The sequence below is a fragment of the Acromyrmex echinatior genome, chromosome 6 (assembly GCF_024713525.1).
Source record: "Acromyrmex echinatior isolate Ae372 chromosome 6, ASM2471352v2, whole genome shotgun sequence".
Classification (NCBI taxonomy): domain Eukaryota; kingdom Metazoa; phylum Arthropoda; class Insecta; order Hymenoptera; family Formicidae; genus Acromyrmex; species Acromyrmex echinatior.
Window position 1 is genome coordinate 10,854,586 of NC_141857.1, and position 21,355 is coordinate 10,875,940.

Sequence of the window (21,355 nt, forward strand, 5' to 3'; positions counted from 1 at the left end):
TGTGCTCCAATGTTCAGTAATAAAACGGATTTAGGACAAGTGAGATAGTCACCTAACCTAATCCGTGAGACTACTCGAACGGATCGGATGTGTCTTGTTTCGTTTCGGATATTTTGTGTTACTTCGATTATTTGAAAAGCGTTTTTATACAAAATAAATGCGTTTTTAATAAATATAAAAGTTATATTATATTTTTATATTATATTATATTATATTGTATTAATATTATTTTATTTTATTTTTTTAATTTTTCTAATTTTATTTAGTTATCTAATTTATTCTTTTTATTTATGGATTTATTTATTTAAGAATTAGTATTTACAGATTTTAATAGTCATTCCATATAAAGATCGTTTCGAAGAGGCGAATAAGTATAAAAAATTTGTTTAAATTGTAGTCAATTTAATCATGAATTTACTGCGGTAGTTAGTGGAGTTAACGTTTCAAGATCGAAAAATCATTTCGGCACACGTTTCTAAGAACTACATACGTAGTATATAAATTCACACAAGAATCATACAAGCATTTAAGATCCAGTTAGACCACTTAAGGCTTTCTTTTCTATTTCTAGTTTGTGTTATTTATTTTATTTTATTTTATTTTTTATTTTGTTTTATTTTATTTTATTTTATTAATATTATATTATATTGTTATATTATATTTTTATATTTATATCAAAAATTTATTAAATGCGTTTTTATATAAAATGAATCTGAAATACTTTTTTTGATACAGTACGTTTTCAACCATTACGCATGCGTGCGTACATACCCCAATCATACTACTTTTCTGAAATGAGGCAAATGGAGCGTGCTCTTAATTGATCTATGGAGTATGTTCAACGCGAACATCTAGTCGCCATATTGGTTCCGGTGACACGAACATATTGGAGCGTGTTGGGCATGTTGGAGCATACGACACGAACAAACTTAAGGTGAGGCCGACTTAAAAATATATGGCTCTTGCACACTGGACGCGGAAACGTTTACCGCGCGGCAAAATGTGATGCAGTAGCCAATAAGATTATAGCTCCTAATATTCATTGGTTACCGCGTCTTTTTTGTCACGCGGCAAGCGTTTTCGCGTCTAGCCGTCCAGTGTGCAGAAGCCAATATTCTCATACGCCCGGATTCTCATATGAGCAACAGTGCTTTGATACAGAGCGCTGATTGATGAAAAACTTATGGGGGTAAAATTTACCTCCATCATTCGTTTTTCACCAATCAGCGTTCGATGTCAAAGCGCTGTTATAAAGATTCGGGCTAATTCAACCATGGGACGCTCTTTCTATCTACAAGTCTATGATCGCTACATTGGATACTGGTCATCTGCCTGCAGAAGCCATTAAATAAAAAAAGAAGAAAAAGAAGGAAATCCAATTTATCCAACGGAATTAAACGGGATTTAGAGAAGAAGAATTATATTGGAAGAATTTATTATATATATAAATAAATCGGTTTTGAATAATCACGAAATGATTTTTGCTTCTGTTTTGCAAAGAGTTCCAATAACGTGTGCCGGCAAATCATATTTTCGAACTATTAGTAAAAGTTCCGATAAATCTATAAATATTAACGTGATGAAAGAAAATGACTTGGTAAGGGCACGTATTGACAACTAAAAATTGATTATGTGAGGTTAACTATAGATTTTTTGAAACATCATGTCGAATTAAAAATTAAAATAATTATAAAGTAATATATTTCAGTAAAAAATTTATTGCATGTTTATCTTTTAATGAAATTAGATTCATTTGATGCGTTTTTGTATGAAATGAATGAAGCTGGCAGAAAAATGTCGTTCTGCCCCGCAAACCGAGATATTAAGCATTAAAGTTGACGACTATTCAGGTTAGGAAATCTGTCACATTGATGGCATAGAGGATTACACAAATACTCTATTTTAAAAACAAATTCTCTGCTTTAAAAACACGAATTCTTTGCTTTAAAAATAGAAATAAATAATTCTAACGAACATGGTTTCTAAATCAAATATAAAAAAAGGAACATGGCACTCCAACCATAGCACTGAATATTGTTTGTGAAATTTAATTATTCATTACATTAATAAAAAATCTTTAAACGTTTCGGCCACAATCTGGCCATCTTCAGTAAATCACAAATATTAGTAAAACGCAGAATTTACATATATCTGACATTGAATTCAGCTGTCGTATAATATAAGTATGTATAAACGTGTTCTTTCATCTTGTTAAGGTGCATCGTACAACAATGTTACAGCGCCAATTATCATGTTACAAGTTATGTAGAACAAGAATTTCCAAATTCTAATTTAAAAATTAAACTATTCATTAATAACTTCTAGTCAATTTTATGAGAATTGAATCATTACCTGTTTCACAAAAATGATTAATCTTAAGCACTTCCCTCACGCAGAAATTTCTCGTGACATTGTGTATTGTTATTCGTTATATCATATGTGTTATTGCTATTTATATATATGTCAAAAATTTAGATTGTTCTAGAATTATTAAGTGTGAGAGAGAAAAGGCAGATAAACAACAGGCAAACTTGTGTCACTTTGCTTATTAATACTACTTATTTGGCTTTTTATGTATATCATTTCAGAAATTCTTTTAAATAATGATTGTTCCGTATTCTAAAATTCTAATATTATCCCAATCCAATTCAATGCATCTCATTCAATTGGTGGCGTGAAACTACTGACATCTCAGAGGTTAATTCGTATCATGAAAGACTAAGGTTTACAGTTGACTTTGATGAAAATGGGATTAATTTTTTATGTGTTAAACTAATGAGACAAGAAGGAAGAATCATCTTTGATGTTTATAAAAAACCTATTAATTCAGGGAGATATTTGAATTATTATTCGAATCATCATTAGTGCATAAAAGGGGTGTAATATAGTCTTTAATATTGCTTACAAACCTATAAACAAATTGAATAAATTTATTAAAACGAGAAAAGATCGTTTGTGTAAAGAGGACCATTGTGGAGTGATTTATGAGATAAATTGTCTAGATTGTGAAAAAAAGGAAATTAAAAACTCGAAAAGAACATAAGGTTGACATAAGAAGATCCACCTCTGAGATGTGGTTTCACGTCACCAATTGAATGAGATGCACGAATTAGATAATATTAGAATTTTAGATACGGAACAATCATTATTTAAAAGAAGAATTTCTGAAATGATATACATAAAAAACCAAATAAGTATTAATAAGCAAAGTGACACTGAAAGTGTCAGTTGCCTGATATGATTTATCTGCCTTTTCTAAAGAAAGATCTCTCTCACACTTAATAAATAATTCTAGAACAATCTAAACTTTTGACACATATATAATAGTAACACATATGGTATAACGAATAACAATACACAATGTCACGAGAAATTTCCATCTGCGTGAGGGAAGTGCTTAAGATTCATCATTTTGTCTGTAAAACAGGTAATGATTCAATCCTCATAAAATTGACTAAAAGTTATTAATGATAGTTTAATTTTTAAATTAGAATTTGGAAATTCTTGTTCTGTACATAACTTGTAACATGATAATTGGCGTTGTAACATTGTTGTACGATGCCTTAATAAGATGAAAGAACACATTTAGACATACTTATATTATACGATGACTGAATTCAATGTAAATCAGATATATGTAAATTCTGCGTTTTACTAATATTTATGATTTACTGAAGATGGCCAGATTGTGGCCGAAACGTCTAAAAATTTTTTATTAATGTAATGAATAATTAAATTTCACAAACATTATCCAGTGCTGTGGTTTCATGCTTCTTTTTTTATGTTAAAAATAGAAATTTTCTGCTTTAAAAACAAATTATTTTCTATATAATTTTCGTTTTTACAATAAAGAATTTGTTTTTAAATCAAAGAATTTGTTATTTTAAAACAGAAAATGTATTTTTAAAGCAGACAAATAACTAACCAAGCAAATTCTTTGCTGTAAAACAAAAATTATATAGAAAATTTGTTTTTATAACAAAGAATTTTTATTTTTAAAGCACAGAATTTATATAATTTTTTGAATTAGAAAATATTTATTCCAGCCTCACAACTCTTGCGTCCCTTTGTATCATCATTGTGAGATTTCCTAATCTGAACAGTCATCAGCTTTAACACTTATGATCTGTTTCCTGTTCCTGTACTAAACTGTTCTAGAACTCTCTTGCTTTAGACAAATATCAAATGTATATCAAATGTATCTCATTTTAAGTTCCAAAAGTATACATTAAATCAGACAAAAAACAGACTTTTAGACAAACAAGAAACAGAAAACAAAAAGCACATTGTAAAATTAATAATATCTCTCTTAATATCTCGGTTCGCGAATCAAAGCGACACTTTCTTTCTGTCAGGTTCGTTTATTTCATACAAAAATCATATGAGATTAATTTCCTCCAAATCCGGTGAGTAAGCCCTTTATATAATTACCCTTATCTGTTTTGAATGTTTTTATATGTATTATATATGACATTTGTATCTTTTTTATTTGTAGCCAATCCAAATTGAAAATCCTTATGTGAAAGAAAAGCAAGAGTGTATTCTTTGTAGATTAAACATTGAACCAGATTATAAAAATGTAAGGTTACTTTCTCAATTTCAAAGTCGATATACAGGCAGGATATATGGAAGACACATAACTGGATTGTGTAAACACAAACAGATGAGATTAGAACAAGAAATTGCAAAGGCTCAAAGTGCAGGTATAAATATATATGTTTTTTTTTACATAACTAACATTCATTCTATCCCTTGCGAACTGATAGTATCTCAACAGAATTTTTAATATAGCTATTTCATAAGTTCTTTTGTGATGGTTTTCTTTTCATTTACTTGTAATATTGTGTTTCCTTACTGAAAAAAATCACGTCACAAAGTTACATAACGAAATCATGTATTTAAGACAAATAAATTACATAAAAGATTATTCCAAATCAATATGTGATTTTTTAAATAAGTAATTTGAAAAATCATATGATAGAAATAATTTCAGTCGCCATGTGACTTTATAGTTACCAAATTTTAAATGATAGAAATAGAAAAAAAACATATAACTTTTCAAATTATGTGATTGTAAAAATATATTGATTTAGAATAACCTGCTATGTGATTTATTTGTAAATTACATGATTTTATTATGTATTATAATTTTGTAACGTGATTTTTTTCAATAGGGATTTAGTAAACTTGACAATTTGGTGTTTTGTGACGGTGTTTTGGACAAAGTATACGCAGGACAATGTGCCACATATAAAAACAAGATTTTAACAATTCAACTTTTTGTAAAAATTATACTACGAATTTTATTTAATTTATCGATGCAGATCATTAGTTTGATTAAGTTTATTATGTATTATGCACAGGGCTGGGTATGTATTTGAAATACTTTTATTTAAAACACACTATTTGCAATACAAGCGTATTTTGTATTTTTTATTTTAGCGGATCACATAAAAGTATTACGTATTTTGTATTTAAAATGTATTTAAAAGATTGAAAGCTTTTTGTATATCTTGTAACTTGTAATTCAAATAATAAGGTTGGTTATCAATGTTAGTATTTAGACTTGAAAGACTTTCATAATCTTTTGTTATTAATACTGAAATATAAAATACAAAATACTTTTACATATTCCCATGAAATACAAAATACAAAGTATTTTGTACTCCGAACAAACACAAAATACAAAATATAATTGTCTTATCAATACTGTTTTTTAAATAAAAGTATTTCAAATACATGCCCTGATTATGCATCAATTGAATTTCATTAATTATTAGAAGAAAGGCCCCTATATTATGAGATATCGAGTTCTATAAGCAGAATTAAAAAAAATAAAAAAAAATAAAATAGATCATTTTGAAGGGAATTTAATAAGCTTTAAGATAACTTTACATAAAATTTAATTGAAATTCCATTTTTTATTAATTAAAGAAATGTAAAAAGTGAGCAATCGCAAAGTTATTATAAAAAATTATGCTTCTAATATTGACGCCCCGAGAAATCGCGAGTAAAACGCAAAGTATATCAGTATTGTAATTAAAAAACTTTATTTAATGTTTCTAAAATACAAACAAACATAGCCAGCGTACGCGAAAAATGAGCATGCGATACACCTATTATACTCAGAACTTATTTTCAGATAGTTAGAATCAATCATCGCCGATAGGCACTCGTTCATTCTGGTTGTCTTTTTTTTTATTATTGTATAATATATTTTATTTGTATTGTACAATATATTATATTTGTACAATAACATTTATACTTTAGCAATGATTTTCACTATACATAGGAGCATGAGTTATTTCGTATTAGGAATATCCTGGGTATCTTATACAGGGTCCGGCAAAATGATCTCCCACATTTTAATCTTTAATAAAAACGCCATTGTAAATGCTATTTAGATTTTATTTTTATTAACTGAAAATTTATGCTATGTCATTTGTTTTTATTGAGTTTTGAAAATTACAGAGTCCAAGTGGCGACCATTTTTTTCGATACACATTCGAAGCTGATTTCTAAAAGTTTCCATCACTCGAGCAATAATTTGAGGCGATATTCCTGTAATTTCTTGGCGTATTGCTGCTTTCAATTTGTCAATGGTTCGGGGGTGGTGTTGAAAAACCTTCGCTTTCAGGTAGCCCCAAAGGAAAAAGTCGCATGGGGCAAGATCGGGTGAACGCGCAGGCTACCCAACGTCTCCACGTAACGAGATTACGCGTCCTGGAAACATTTCCCTTAAAACGTCCATTGTCCTTCTTGCCGTATGAGCCGTAGCTCCATCCTGTTGAAACCACACATCCGAATGTTCAAGTTCTCTAAGTTTTGGTTCCAAAAAATTGCGTAGCATGTCGACATATCGATCGGCAGTTACGGTAACCGTCACGCCTCCCTCTTCAAAAAAATAGGGACCCCAAACGCCAACAGCACACCAAACGGTAACAAATGGGCTGTGAAGTGGCCTTTCATGAAGCTGCCGCGGATTCTCTGGTGTCCAGTAGCGAAAATTCTGTTTATTCACACAGCCAGACAGATGGAAATGAGCTTCGTCACTCGTTATTAAAAGAGCATTTTGTGGGATGTTTTGAAGAATATCGTTGGAGCATGCTCTGCGATTTTCCCGTTCACTAAGTTCTTGCACGATCATCATTTTATATGGGTGGAACTTCAGATCGGCGTGTAAAATTCTTCTCACAGAACGATCTGACAAACGCAAAGCAGAGGCATGTTTAACAGCTGAACGGCTAGGAGATCGTTCAACTGCTTCTCTTACAGCTGCAACATTTTCAGGTGTCCGAACACTTCTGGGTCTACCAGTTGATTTTCTTTTTAAAGCTGAACCTGTAGCTCTAAAATTTGAAACCCACAACAGTATTGTTTTGCGATCTGGAACTGGAGCATGTCTACCAAGCGCGAAGTGAGTACGAAAAGTTCTTTGCGTCGTAATCACAGATTCGTTACTTTTCATAAATGTTTCGATAACGAAGATACGATGCTCGCCCGTCCAATTCATGACGACAACTGTATTACGATTTTCACCCCTTATGGTTTTACGATCATCAAATCTAACTTCTGTAATTAAACAATTCAACATATCCCGTATTTTTCTATGAGTATGACTTTCTATGAGTATACTCTATTACTACATGAATAATTTATTGCCAAATATTTATTTATTAAATAATAAACAAGGTTTAAATATACATCTCAATGAACTTTGAAGACAATTCCAAATTCTAAAATCTTGTTTTACAATGACTACAAGCATGATCTAATAATGAATTTTCTATTAAATAGTTTTCAATCCAAGAGCAATAAATTCATGGTGGAACCAATAGATAGCGTTTATTAGTTTAGCAGAAACGCCGATATTTCATATTAGGCGCCTGTCCCATAATAGGGGGCTTTCTTTTATATACTAATGACAATCTAAATCTTGGTCGAAACGTATATGGTGTTATTAACTTTTAAACAGCACACTTATTTTCAATACCTTTAAACAACACATTTGTGTCCGACCTAATTTAAAGACTCTTAAAGTGCTTAAAAAATTCTATTAAAATTCACACATGTTATAACTGTTGTGTGTTTCGCGGGTGTTCTCCGTGTCTAGATCCATTCTTGAAATGCCAACGTTTCGTGAGCCTTGCAGTCCACTTCATCAGAGCGAGGAGCAGCCTGATACTGCTTAGTCTGATATTGCTCAGTCCTGATATAGTAAAAGAAATGTTGGATATAGTTCCGAATGACTCCTGCTCACGATTAACTTGAAATTTTGTATTAGGTGTACAATTTTGCTTCCGCCGTTTTTTTTTTTCGAAATTCCAGGCTTTATTATAAAAAACTGGTTATACATTTATGATTCAAAGTATTGTCCATCGCTGGGCACTACTTTCTCCCATCTTTCGGGCAACGTACGAATCTCGCGTCGAAAAAACTGGTCATCTTTTGAGGCGATTCACGAATCGATCCAATTTTTTACTTCTTCATAAGACCGGAAGTGCTGGTCAGCCAGGCCGTGTGTCATTGATCGAAACAAGTGATAGTCAGAGAGAGCAACGTCTGGAGAATACGGCGGGTAGGGTAGGACTTCCCATTTCCAAGTATGTCTTTACCACTTTTGCAACATGGGGTCGAGCATTGTCATGCTGCAAAATCACTTTATCGTGTCTCTCGTTGTATTGCGGCCGTTTGTCTTTCAATGCTCGGCTCAAACGCATCAATTGCGTTCGATACTGATCGTCTGTGATTATTTCAGTCGATTTTAACAGCTCATAATACACTATGCCGAGCTGGTCCCACCAAATGCAGAGCATGACCTTGGAGTCGTGAATATTCGGTTTGGCCATCGACGTGGAAGCATGGCCGGGAACTCCCCATGAACTGTTCACAAGCAAACAAACGTCGTTCAACATCTCTCGGCTTCAACTCGTACGGCACCCAATTTCCTTGCTTCTGAATCATTCTCATGACTTTGAGGCGTTTTGAAATGGCTTGTTGAGTCACTCCCAATGATCGTGCCAATTCTTCTTGATTTTAACACGAGTCTTGATCAAGTAATGTCTCCAATTCTGCATCTTCGAAAACCTTTTCTCTTCCACCGCTATGCCTGTCTTCGACGTCAAAATCATCGTTCTTGAAGCGTTGAAACCACTCACGATATGTTCTTTCACTATTAGCGGCCTCACCATAAGTATTTGAGAGCATTCGATGAGGCTCAGCTGCAGATTTCTTCATATTGAAGCAGAAAATTAAAACCTCCCACAAATGACGAGAATTTGGCTCGTAAACTGACATTTTCAATCGAGAATAACTTTATGATGCAGACACAAATCGACTAATGTTTCTATGGGGTTATGTTGACAGATACCCAAGTTTATTGTATGACGTCTATGATCTATTTCGACTACCACTTACCGCTAAAGCCATCTATAGAAAAACGATGGAAACAAAGTTGTATATCTAATACATATATTTTACTCAATGTGAGAAATAAAAAACACATAGTCTCAATTTCGGAGAATAAAAAAGAAATTTTATTATTTTATTATTTGTTTTTGAACTTTTCATTTTGGTAGATCTCGTTTCGCGTGGAAAGTCCGACGCCCCTTGGCAAAGGTGGAGTGAGAGCCGCTTTGAGTGGAAAGTCGTTTTTAAAGCAGAGAATTTATTTTACAGTAGAAATCATATAAGAAAATAATAATGTTTTTAAGGCTCCTGACTACTCAGTCAAGAATTCTGCGTTGACGGTGGCGACACAGAATCAGACGACGGTCTAGTGAAACCGGTAGCCATACACACACGAACCCATGTCCGTGTGCTCGCCTGCGGTGCACCAAGACTGAACAAGGCAGCGAGGTTTCTCATACTAATCACTTGTTTCAAGTGATCGAAAATGCTTTCTTGGCAATCTCGGCTACTCGGCGACCCTAGGCATTAATAAGGGGCATCGTAAATAACATATAAGTTTTAATAAATTGTAGTAATAGTGTACCCCTTCCCTTAATCCAGAATAGTATAAATCATGTTAAAACGCAACAGTTACGAGATACTTTACGAGATACTTAATTGTTCACGATTTTTCATGCGCGTTATATAGTATACTTCTTTATAAATTCGAATAGCAAGAATAATTCAATAGAAGTAGAATTTTACCGGAAAAAAATTATAAACCAGCCTTTCTGTACACGAAAGTCTCGAAAGGTCATCAGAAAAGAAATACGTATGTTTGAGACTTGTGAAATATGCGAAAAAAAATCGAATTGCAAAAAGCACATTTTTCGCTTATAAAACGAAAGATATTGATTATATGAAAAAAATCGGTACAAAAAAAGTAGATATTCAAAATAACTACAAAATGAGATGTGGAACATTAAAATCGATCTATTAGTTCAGTAGAAAAAAAAAATAAAAAACATCTTTTGGTGAAAAAATCCTTTTCTTCACTCGCTCTCTGTTCATTGAGATTTAAACGCAAACCTTTGAAATTCTCGTAAAATGTAGTCCTCGTAATGACGAACAATTCTAGCCCTGAACAAGCCTGAAATGTTCATTAGTTTTTGCAAAAAGCCACTTGTTCACTAAAAACTTGTCTATGGAAAATTTAATTTCTTCATCTTTGAACAGTCGCAATTTACAGGGGTGATTTTTCTTTTTCAAGAGTTGCACTATCACATATACTTAATAACAAAACGATTTTTTGCAGTTAAATTATTATAAAACGACTTTAAAAAATATCTTCAAAAAAACGGAAATAATTTCGTTAATATGCATCACATTAAATAGCCGTGTGAAACATTCGAAATGTGACATTTTTATGAATTTAAAAAAAAATTACCCTCTGATTATTAAGAGCCAAGATAGCAATTTTTTTACAAAAAAATCACTGTGGTTCTAGTTTTTAAGATTAAGAGTTCCGTCTGGCATCAATTTATCAAGGAAGAATTGAATTTGCTGTTAAAAAAATCTCGAATTGTAACCATGAAATTGTTAGTTAAGAAAATTTCTTCTTGAATTTTTATTTTTTCGGTTTATTACTAAAAAATCACGTTTGAGTATGGAACGCATGTCTAATTAACAAATTTAAGTCACATTAACTGTGTTTCTTTATTTAATATGCTGTAAAAAGTATCGAATTAGACAATTAAATGTACGGAATTATTAGTACAAAATTATTTTTGTGAATTTAATTGCAGATGCAAATATGACATATATAAACAAATAATTAATAAGTAATTTGTCAAATATTAGCGTAAAGCTAACAGCTGTTAAAGATATAACACTAACCTTCGCAAATATAAAAGTAAATTAGTGTTATATGAAAAATATATTTTGCAACTATATTCAACAGTTACACTAACATTTAGCAAATTAATTATTTTATAAAAGTAATAAGGTTCAATAAATTAAAATAAATAAAAAGACAAAGGGCTACGAGCCTAAAACAATCATCATGAATTAACAAATTTGTTAACAAAATTGTTACAAAAATATTAAATAGTTAAAAAATAAAATAAAACATATCATGAATTTAAAACATGAAATTTAATTTGACCGTTAGCAAATAAACAACACAAACGTTTTGATCCCTATTGGATCATTTTCAATGTAACACAAAAATAACAATGGAAATGTTATATGGATAAAATATATAAAAATTAATTAAAAATTCACTCTCGGATGTAGTATCAACTATAAATCCCGCTCCAAAATAAAATGAAAATTATATTATACAATAGTTGTAGTTGACAACAATGTGTTCGGATTGTGTATGTAGAATAAGAACGAACATGTTTCTATTAGCAAATACAAAATGTAATAATAAATTACGATTGGAATAAAAAATAAAAATAATAAAAAAAGTACAAATCAAGTCGCAAATAATAAAATTAAAATTAAAAGAAAGAGGCAAAAATTATTTTTGATATTATAAGATATATACATTAGAGTTATTAATGTCGATAGAGAAAGTGTAAAGTGCTGTCATTCATTATATATATATATATATTGAGTTTAGTATAGATAAGTTGAGAATAAATACCTTATTATGTGTGTTAAAATGATATGTTATCTATTGAAAGTGATCATCTCTCTAGGAAGCTAAGAGATAAAGTAAAGTACACGTATAAAGATAGGAAGGTTGAAATGGTAAACTAAAAAGGAAGGAGAACATAAGAAGGAGAAAATAAAGTAGAGGGAAGAGAAAGTGGGGAGAGAAGAAATGGATAGGAAAAGAATGCAGTTAAGAAGGAGAAAGAGATTCAATGATCTGTGAGTAAGTTTCAGGTAAAGATTCGGTATCATTTTGTTTATTAAGACCCTGTTTTTGTCTTTTAATATGAATCATTTCAGACACCAATCTCTTATTATAAGAAGATTCACAGTCTAAAATTTTCACATCGTTCCATTTAAAATTATGATCAAATTCGATGATCAGTTATGACTGTAGGAGAACCCGTCTTCTTCCTAATGTCAGAGATATGTTCGTGTAATCTCGTACTCAATTTTCTTTTTGTCTGACCAAACATAACTCGCCTCACAATCGTCACAGGAGATCTTATAAACAACATTCTGATTGGATAGGAAATCAAGCTTATCTTTTCCTCTTTTTACAAAACTTTTTAATGTGTTGGGAAAAAGGCTAATTTACAATGGAACATACTGGAAATAGGAAGGAAACTTTCGGAAATAGATTTGACGTAAGGAATCGTAAAATATTTGTCTTTCTCACGTGAATTATGTGTAATATATTTATGTATATGAAACTTTAATCTTCGTTCGATTGTAGAGAAGATAAAAGAGAGAGGATAACAATTATTTAAAAAAATATGAATAGCATCTATCAGATTTTTTTGTTGGAACCATGGATGTGATAAGAGGATAATTTTGTCAATGAAGCTGATAATAATGCCTTTTTGGCAAAGAGGATAATTTGAATAGAAATTAAGGAACCTTCCCGAAAACGTCTTTTTATGATAAATATAATTCTCTAATTATCTATAACAAGCATTGTATCAAGAAAACTTAATCTGCCATTTGTACCAACCTCTAAAGTAAACTACAATCTCGTATGTAAAGAATTAAAAATATTTAAAACGTCATTGATAGTATCAGATGGAAGTGCAAGAATGACATCATCAACATATCTAAAGTAAAACAATGGTTGTACTGACAATTTTTTAAGTGCTATTTCTTCTATCTTGCATTACAATAACCGGTGAACCTATTGGAATACCTGTTTGTAAGTTCTGTTATTAAAAGCAAAAAAAGTTGAATCTAAAATAAATCTAACTGCAATAATGAATTCGTTTTTTGAGATGTTTGTCTTCGCCGAAATGTAAACATCTCCTATCGATGCTATTTAATGCTAGCTCAACAAGAATATTAATAAAAAGAGATACTACATCTAACAAAGCCAAAACATATTCAGAATAAAAAGCAGTACTATTTAAATGCTCAACCAAATGGAAACTGTCTTTAATGTAACTAGGAGCTTTTAGGTATCACAGTACTATCACTAATTAAATTATGCAAAAAAAGAGAAAGATAATATAATGGACTGTTAACAGATGACACAATCACTCTCAATGGGTTATCATCCTTATGTATAATATTTTGGTCAAACCAGCTCTAGGTATAACATCATCAGTTGTAAGCAATCTACGATATGTTTGTTCAATAAACTGATCACGCTTCCATCAAACTACGTAAATCTTGAGTCAATTTCTTACTTGGATCTTTATTGACCATCGCGTAAGTGTTAGTGTCTGAAAGAATCTCCTTCATTTTTGATACGTAGGTGTCCTTGTCAAGAGCAACAGTAACACTACCTTTATCGGCATTTGTGATAAATATATTGGGATGGTTATTAATAAATCTTTTTGTTATACATAACCATTCCAAAATCAGTTTGTTAAAAGTAGGAGAAGAAAAATTGTTATGGAATCTATTGAATATTGGGAAAGAATTATTCCTAACAAAGTTAATGATATTAGGACGACCAATTATATTATTTTCAATGTGTTTTATAAATTCAATCAAGGTACTGTCTTTATTATCTTTATTGATAGGAAGCCCAAATTTTTCACCGAGTTGTAACAAGTTCTCTTTCTCCTTTTCTTTTTGTAAAAAAAGTTGATAATATTCGAGTAAAAAATTATTAAAGACCAATTTTCGACAATTTTTAGCAATTAATATCTTGTTAATTATTACGAAAATTGTAAAATGGTAGAGTACTTTTTTTTTTAGTTTAATCCATTCTGCGAAAGATTTATCATTATTTTCCAAACACCCTGTATATAAGCAGCTCAGCAGTCTATAAAAATCCATAATAATGTAAATTATACCTTAACATTAGAACTGCAATTAGTTCAAGGAATATTATTTTGAAATAAAAATCTCAAAAAAGAAACCGTGAGTAAATAATACGCATAAAGGACCACATTAGTAAAATGCCAGTTTAGTAATCTATTGGAAAAATAATGGATTTCTTTTTACTACACCTAATATTTATGTGACACTTTATTGTAATACACTCAAATTTAAGAAAAATGAGGAAGTAGGTGTAACTAAATGCTAAAATGTATCTCAGAAATACTCTTTCGAAATACTTGAAGGTAAAAATGCGTTATAATAAAATATAATAAATATATATTTAAAAGGTGTTTTTTTTAAACATGATTTTTTTCTAAAGCTGTTTAAAACATACAGGGTGATCCAAAAGTATGGAAACGGCCAAATAACTGTGTGGGAATGCACTTTGGGGAAAAAAGTTTCATACAAAAGTCTTAGGTTTTTTTCCTAGCTATTCAATCGTGACCTGAGATTTGACCTTGACCGTGACCTTGAATGTTATTTCAAAGTCAAATTTACTTTTTTAAATAGGAACACATGTTTTTGACCACAGGAATGGAAACAGCGCAAAATTTTACGTCCGCCTGTGACTTTGATCATGACCTTGACCATGCCCTTGAAGGTCAGTTCAACGTCAAGTTGACATTGTCAATAGAAATTCCTGTAAATTGGTATCTATGGGTTTTCGGGGTCGCTGATTACGATTTTGAAGTCGATTTTCAAAAATTCAAGATGGTGGATCCAATATGGCTGACGAAATTTGAAAAACTATTGAATTTTTCTGCAAATTGGTATCTGGGGGTTTTCGTGGTCACTGATTACAAATCTGAAGTCCGTTTTCAAAAATTGAAGATGGCGGATCCAATATGGTGGACGAATTAAAAAAAATTATTGAATTTTCCTTTAATTTGAATCTAGGAATGTTTTGTGTTGCTGATAACGTCTAGGATCTGCTATATCTGAAAAAGTAAGGTACACCCAGGATGTGTCACGGTGAGACTCCTAAGTATTTTTTTTTAGCGATTTACATCCCATTTTTTTTTAACTTTTTTTATTTTGTTTTTTTTTGTTTTTAAAATTTTTTTGTGTTTTTTTTATTTTCTTTTTATTTTTTATGATGAAGTGAGCACCCAGCGAACTAAGACAAGATGAAGTGAGCACCCAGCCAACTAAGGTAAGTGTTAATGTAGCGGGTTAAGATGATCTTTGAACACAAGCTTTGAAGAGAGTAATTTTAAGATGACACACTTAAAAGCTTGTGTACAAAAATCATCTTAACCCGCTACATTAACACTTACCTTAGTTGGTTGGGTGCTCACTTCATCTTGTCTTAGTTGACTGGGTGCTCACTTCATCTTGTCTTAATTGGCTGGGTGCTCACTTCATCATAAAAAATAAAAAAAAACAAAAAAAACAAAAAAAATTTTTAAAACCAAAAAAAAACAATAAAATAAAAAAAGTTTAAAAAAATGGGATGTAAATCGTACTTAGGAGTCTCCTTGTGGCACATCCTTACCTTACTTTTTCAGGTATAGCAGATCCTAGACGTTATCAGCAACACAAAACATTCCTAGATTCAAATTAAAGGAAAATTCAATCATTTTTTTTTAATTCGTCCACCATATTGGATCCGCCATCTTCAATTTTTGAAAACGGACTTCAGATTCATAATCAGTGACCACGAAAACCCCCAGATACCAATTTGCAGAAAAATTCAATAGTTTTTTCAAATTTCGTCAGCCATATTGGATCCACCATCTTGAATTTTTGAAAATCGACTTCAAAATCGTAATCAGCGACCCCGAAAACCCATAGATACCAATTTACAGGAATTTCTATTGACAATGTCAACTTGACGTTGAACTGACCTTCAAGGGCATGGTCAAGGTCATGATCAAAGTCACAGGCGGACGTAAAATTTTCCGCTGTTTCCATTCTTGTGGTCAAAAATATGTGTTCCTATTTAAAAAAGTAAATTTGACTTTGAAATGATATTCAAGGTCACGGTCAAGGTCAAATCTCAGGTCACTATTGAATAGCCAGGAAAAAAACCTAAGACTTTTGTCTGAAACTTTTTTCCCCAAAGTGCATTCCTCCACAGTTATTTGGCCGTTTCCATACTTTTGGATCATCCTGTATATAAAACATTAAAAACATGTTTTAAACAAAAAAAACTGAATGTTTTGTTTTTTTTTAAATACGTTTTCTATCAACCCTGCGTCCCTCACTACGCCCGGCGCATTGTTTCGCTCGCGTTCTTCAACTTTCCAATGGTTTTAAACAAACTTTTTCGGCAGTAAAAAATTCGAGAATTTTTTAACAGCAAATTCAATTCTTGATAAATTGTTGCCAGACGGAACTCTTAATCTTAAAAACTAGAACCACAGTGATTTTATGCAAAACAAATTGTTATCTCGGCTCCTAATAATCGGAGGGTATTTTTTTTTTAAATTCGTAGAAAATGTCAGATTTTGAATGCTTCATACGGCTATTTGATATGATGTATATTAACGAAATCATTTCCATTTTTTTGAAGATATTCATTTTTTAAGTCGTTTTATAAATTTAACTGCAAAAAATCGTTTTGTTATTAAGTGTATGTGATAGTGCAATTCTTGAAGAAGAAAAATCACCCCTGTAAATTGCTGTGCAACTGCTCAAAGATGAAGAAATTAAGTTTTCCGACAGGTTTTTAGTGACAAATAGTTTTTTGCAAAAACTAATGAACATTTCAGGCTTGTTCAGGGCTAGATTTGTTCGTCGGCGGCTACGGGGGCTACATTTTACGAGAATTTCAAAGTTTTGCATTTAAATCTCAATGAACAGAGAACGAGTGAAAAAAAGAACTTTTCCATCAAAAGTGTTTTTTATTTTTTTTCTACTGAACTAATAGATCGATTTTAATGTTCCATGTCTCATTTTGTAGTTATTTTGAATACCTACATTTTTTTATACCGATTTTTTTTCATACGATTCATTTTTTTTCAATCAATATCTTTCGTTTTATAAGCGAAAAACGTGCTATTTGTAATTATTTTATTCGGTTTTTTTCGTATATTTCACAAGTCTCAAGTTTCAAACATTTCTTTTCTGATGGAGACTTTTCTTTCGAGACTTTCGTGAAGAGAAATGGTTTATAATTTTTTTCCGGTAAAATTCTACTTCTACTGAACTATTCTTGCTACTCGAGTTCGAAGGGGAGATATACTATTTATATAACACGCATGAAAAGTAAACAGTTAAGTCTCGTAAACTATTGTGTTTTAATATAATTTATACTATTCTGGATTAAGGGGAGGGATACACTATTACTACAATTTATTAAAACTTATATGTTATTTATGATGCCCCCGCCCCTTATTGATGCCTAGGGCCGCCGAGCGGTCGAGATTGCCGAGAAAGCATTTTCGGTCGCTTGAAACAAGCGACTAGTGTGAGAACGAGTTCGCTATCTCATTCACTTTCGGCGCGCTGCAGGCGAGCACGTACTGTGGGCTCGTGCTTGTTTGTGTGTTACAGCGCCGCATCACGATAAATGGACGAAGTTATAGGCGTGGAAAAGTGACGTTTTGACGGTGAATTTATGTTGCGTGCTCTTTCGTTATTATTTGCTTAATTGTGAAAATGTGACTTGTCTCGTACTTATCAAAGTCGTAATTATCGATGAAAACTAAAGTTATCCTAGAATTTTATATGTAAAAGCATATATTTTACTCGTTTTAACAGCTGTCGGACTGTGTGTTTCTGCCCGAATATAGGGCTTACTTTATGTGCCTTTTACGACCATTTGCTGACTGTCAAGGAAGGAAAAAACAGTGTTTATTAATTTTTACAAGTATTTTAAAGTAATCTCATTATTTCATTTCATCCAAATTGTCTTTATTTAAAAATGGCACGCAACATAAATTAACATATCATTCCTCGTTTCTGAAGACACGATTCCAACATGGCCGCCGCAGGTAGTCAGGAAGAAAAATTAAAGCAGAAAATTTATTTTAAAGGAGAGAATTTTCGTATTATATAGTGGAACTTATTTTACATAGTGAATTGGCGAGCCAAAATATTGTCACGTAAACAAATTTTTAGTTTTCAAAATTGAGACTAGGTTTTTTTATTTCTTATATCAAAAATAACTTATATGTAAAAATTAAAGAAGAATGTACGGTGAAATATGAGTTATCGCAATACTTAGTGCGCAATAATGATTACACTTTGATATTATAACAATCGTACGCGTTTCGATTTACTTTGAAGTCATTTTCAACGATTAACAGAACTATTATAAGTAGATGAAACTTATATCCTGTTACACTTATACCCTGCTACAATCCAAGTACAAATCATCATCTTTATACAAGAATGTTATCCATTTCTTTGATTATCTAGAATGAATATACGATCTTAGTTTAAAATTATAAAACAAGTTATTATAATAACGGACATTGATGTTCAAATTGAAAAATTATGATCACTTACCAGGTTGCCGCAAATTGCATTACATGTACCATAATCACATGTGTACTAATAAATTATTAGTAACACATTTCTTGTCTGATCCAGAGTTTCATAAAAAAAATTTAGAATTGATCGGTCGAGCGTGCGTGCGCGCGTACGTGCGTACGTGCACACATACATGCATACATGCATTTTGGAATTCAACTTATTTCATAATGTATATGTATGTATGTATGCATACATGCATACATGCATACATACATACATACATACATACATATTAGGTGTTGGAATTAATTCGTAGCGTTTTTTAATGAAAGAATGTTATTTATTTCACATGAGCATTAAAAAATACATTAATGAAAGTACTTCCCATCACTTGTAAAACGCTACGAATTAATTCCAACACCTAATACATACATACATACATACATACATACATACATATACATTATGAAATAAGCTGAATTCTAAAATGACAAAATAACTAAATTCACTTGTGAAAAAGATACTTTTAAACGACACACATGATTCACACACTTTAGTTCTACGTGCGATTTTGAGTCTCTACTACTTGACATCACACAGAGGTCTCGTGTCGCCGTTATTATCACATATTTCTCCCATCACAAAGATTTTTCAGGAAGGGCTGGCATAGGGCTAGGCGCGAAGATATATGAGGAATAAGAATCATTCGAAAACGCATGGACACAAATGACTTATGTGTGCCGTTTAAGGGTTAATGTCTGCGTTCAACAGAATACAACAATTTTGCAATCGTTTTATGGTTTTCTGCTGAGATAGGATCATTCCTTTAAATCTAAAAGTATAATCTAATCAGCATGAAAAAACTTCCAACATCTGCAAAATAAACATTCTGCTGAATGTAACCATTGTCGTATGAATAAATTAATTTACACACAAATATCCAGTGTTGGTTCTTAATAGCATTCAAAATTTATTGTTATATTTTGCTTTTAATTTAAGAAAACAGATTTGTACATCAAATTATAATTATAAACATTTATTTTTTATGTTTCAGGTTTAATGGGTTATTGGACCAAAGAACCGGAATATGTTAAAGATCCAAAATTGTTTGATCCAAATTATCCATTTAGACCACATAAATATTAAACAAGTATTAATATAGTATTTACATTGTGTGTTATATACAAACTTGATAAATAAGACAATTATAATTGCATCAATAAATTGCTTATACAAGTAAAAAAAATGTATATTTATGAATGAAATCTTCGTGTTCTATAAAAGGTGTAATCATTCATAGCAAACAAGTTATTTTGCAGTACTAGCATTACAAGAACTAAATATTGAAATAATTTTATTAGTAATTCTATTGAATATTATATTATGTATATGAATCTTCTAATACTAAGAATCTTCTAATATTAAGAATGTTTACTTATACTATTACACAGTGCTACAAAAAAATCACTTTCTTCGAAGTGTGATAGTACATTTCCTGAGAATTTTTTGTTGAACACGATGCTGTTGTTTAGAATGTGCCTAGTATGTTAGGATTTTGAATAAATTGGAATGAAAGGGACCAAAAATGGCGTTTTTTGCCATTCGCATTCAGCAGACTCAGACATATAAGATGGATCCAGTATTAGCTATGTATACCTGGGTTTGGCAAAACGGTGTGAGAGACAAAATATCGGGACAACCTATCTTTCTCTGCGCGCGCATCTTGACAGTAAACTTACTTTGAGGTGCGTTCCGAGTTACGCATAAAGCGCGTGAACTGCAATACTGATGCGCAACGCTTTGAAATCGTTCCGTTTTTTCAATGTGCACATAACACGCATGAAGCGCTTGCGAATTCGGATTGGTTTCCTATGCAAGTTGTGCGCTGAGTGGATTGCATTGGGAATGTTAAAAATGAATGATTGCAATTCATTGATTAGTTCCAAAGATATAAAACAAATAAATATATTTTTTTAACTTTTAGAGGTGAATATAAAACATAAATAATGAGCATACAGCTATAATGCAAGATATCTTTAGTAAAAATCGTAAATATATTTACAAATTTGAATATAATAAAATAGACGTTTCGGTCAAATCTTGATGATCATCAATATAATAAGAATATAAACGATGTTATAGAAATTAAAAAATGTTAACAAAATTGTTCGAATGTTATTATTCGCTATTCCAGAAATGACGATGACACAAAATTACATTCGCTTATGAAAGGAAGTTTTTTGCAAAATAGATTCCTTGTTACTTGAATCTTTTTGTATGCCTTTATATGATAAATAGGGAATTTCCAGATTCCATATTCTCGCGACTTTCGGTACCTATGCACATTCTATTTTAATTTAATGGGAACGATACTGTTCTCGTTATAAAGGAACTTTTTTGCAATATAGATTCCTCGTTACTTGCATCTTTTTATAAGTCTTTGTATGGAATTTCCAGATTCCGTATTTTGTGACACCAATCCTTGCAAGTATAATTTGGAGTTTTTAATGTAAATTTGCACAGAATTTTAAAAAACTTTTTGATGCTAAGAACTATTTTA

The 21,355-nt window shown here is 31.2% G+C and overlaps 1 protein-coding gene across 2 annotated transcripts; it reads left to right on the plus strand.

The window, feature by feature from the left end:
- Positions 1-1,014: 1,014 nt before the first annotated feature.
- Positions 1,015-20,041, plus strand: mRpS18C (mitochondrial ribosomal protein S18C). Of its 2 annotated transcripts, none has more exons than XM_087406887.1 (3): positions 1,015-1,597; positions 4,496-4,703; positions 12,096-13,303. In XM_087406887.1, exons 1-3 carry the CDS (start codon positions 1,475-1,477, stop codon positions 12,101-12,103), a joined length of 339 nt encoding a protein of 112 aa, XP_087263013.1. In that variant the 5' UTR covers positions 1,015-1,474; the 3' UTR covers positions 12,104-13,303. The 2 variants fall into 2 exon arrangements, with proteins under 2 accessions (XP_087263013.1, XP_011062314.1); XM_011064012.2 differs by lacking the exon at positions 12,096-13,303 and adding an exon at positions 19,850-20,041 and having other exon boundaries at positions 1,043-1,597.
- The last annotated feature ends 1,314 nt before the right edge of the window (positions 20,042-21,355 follow it).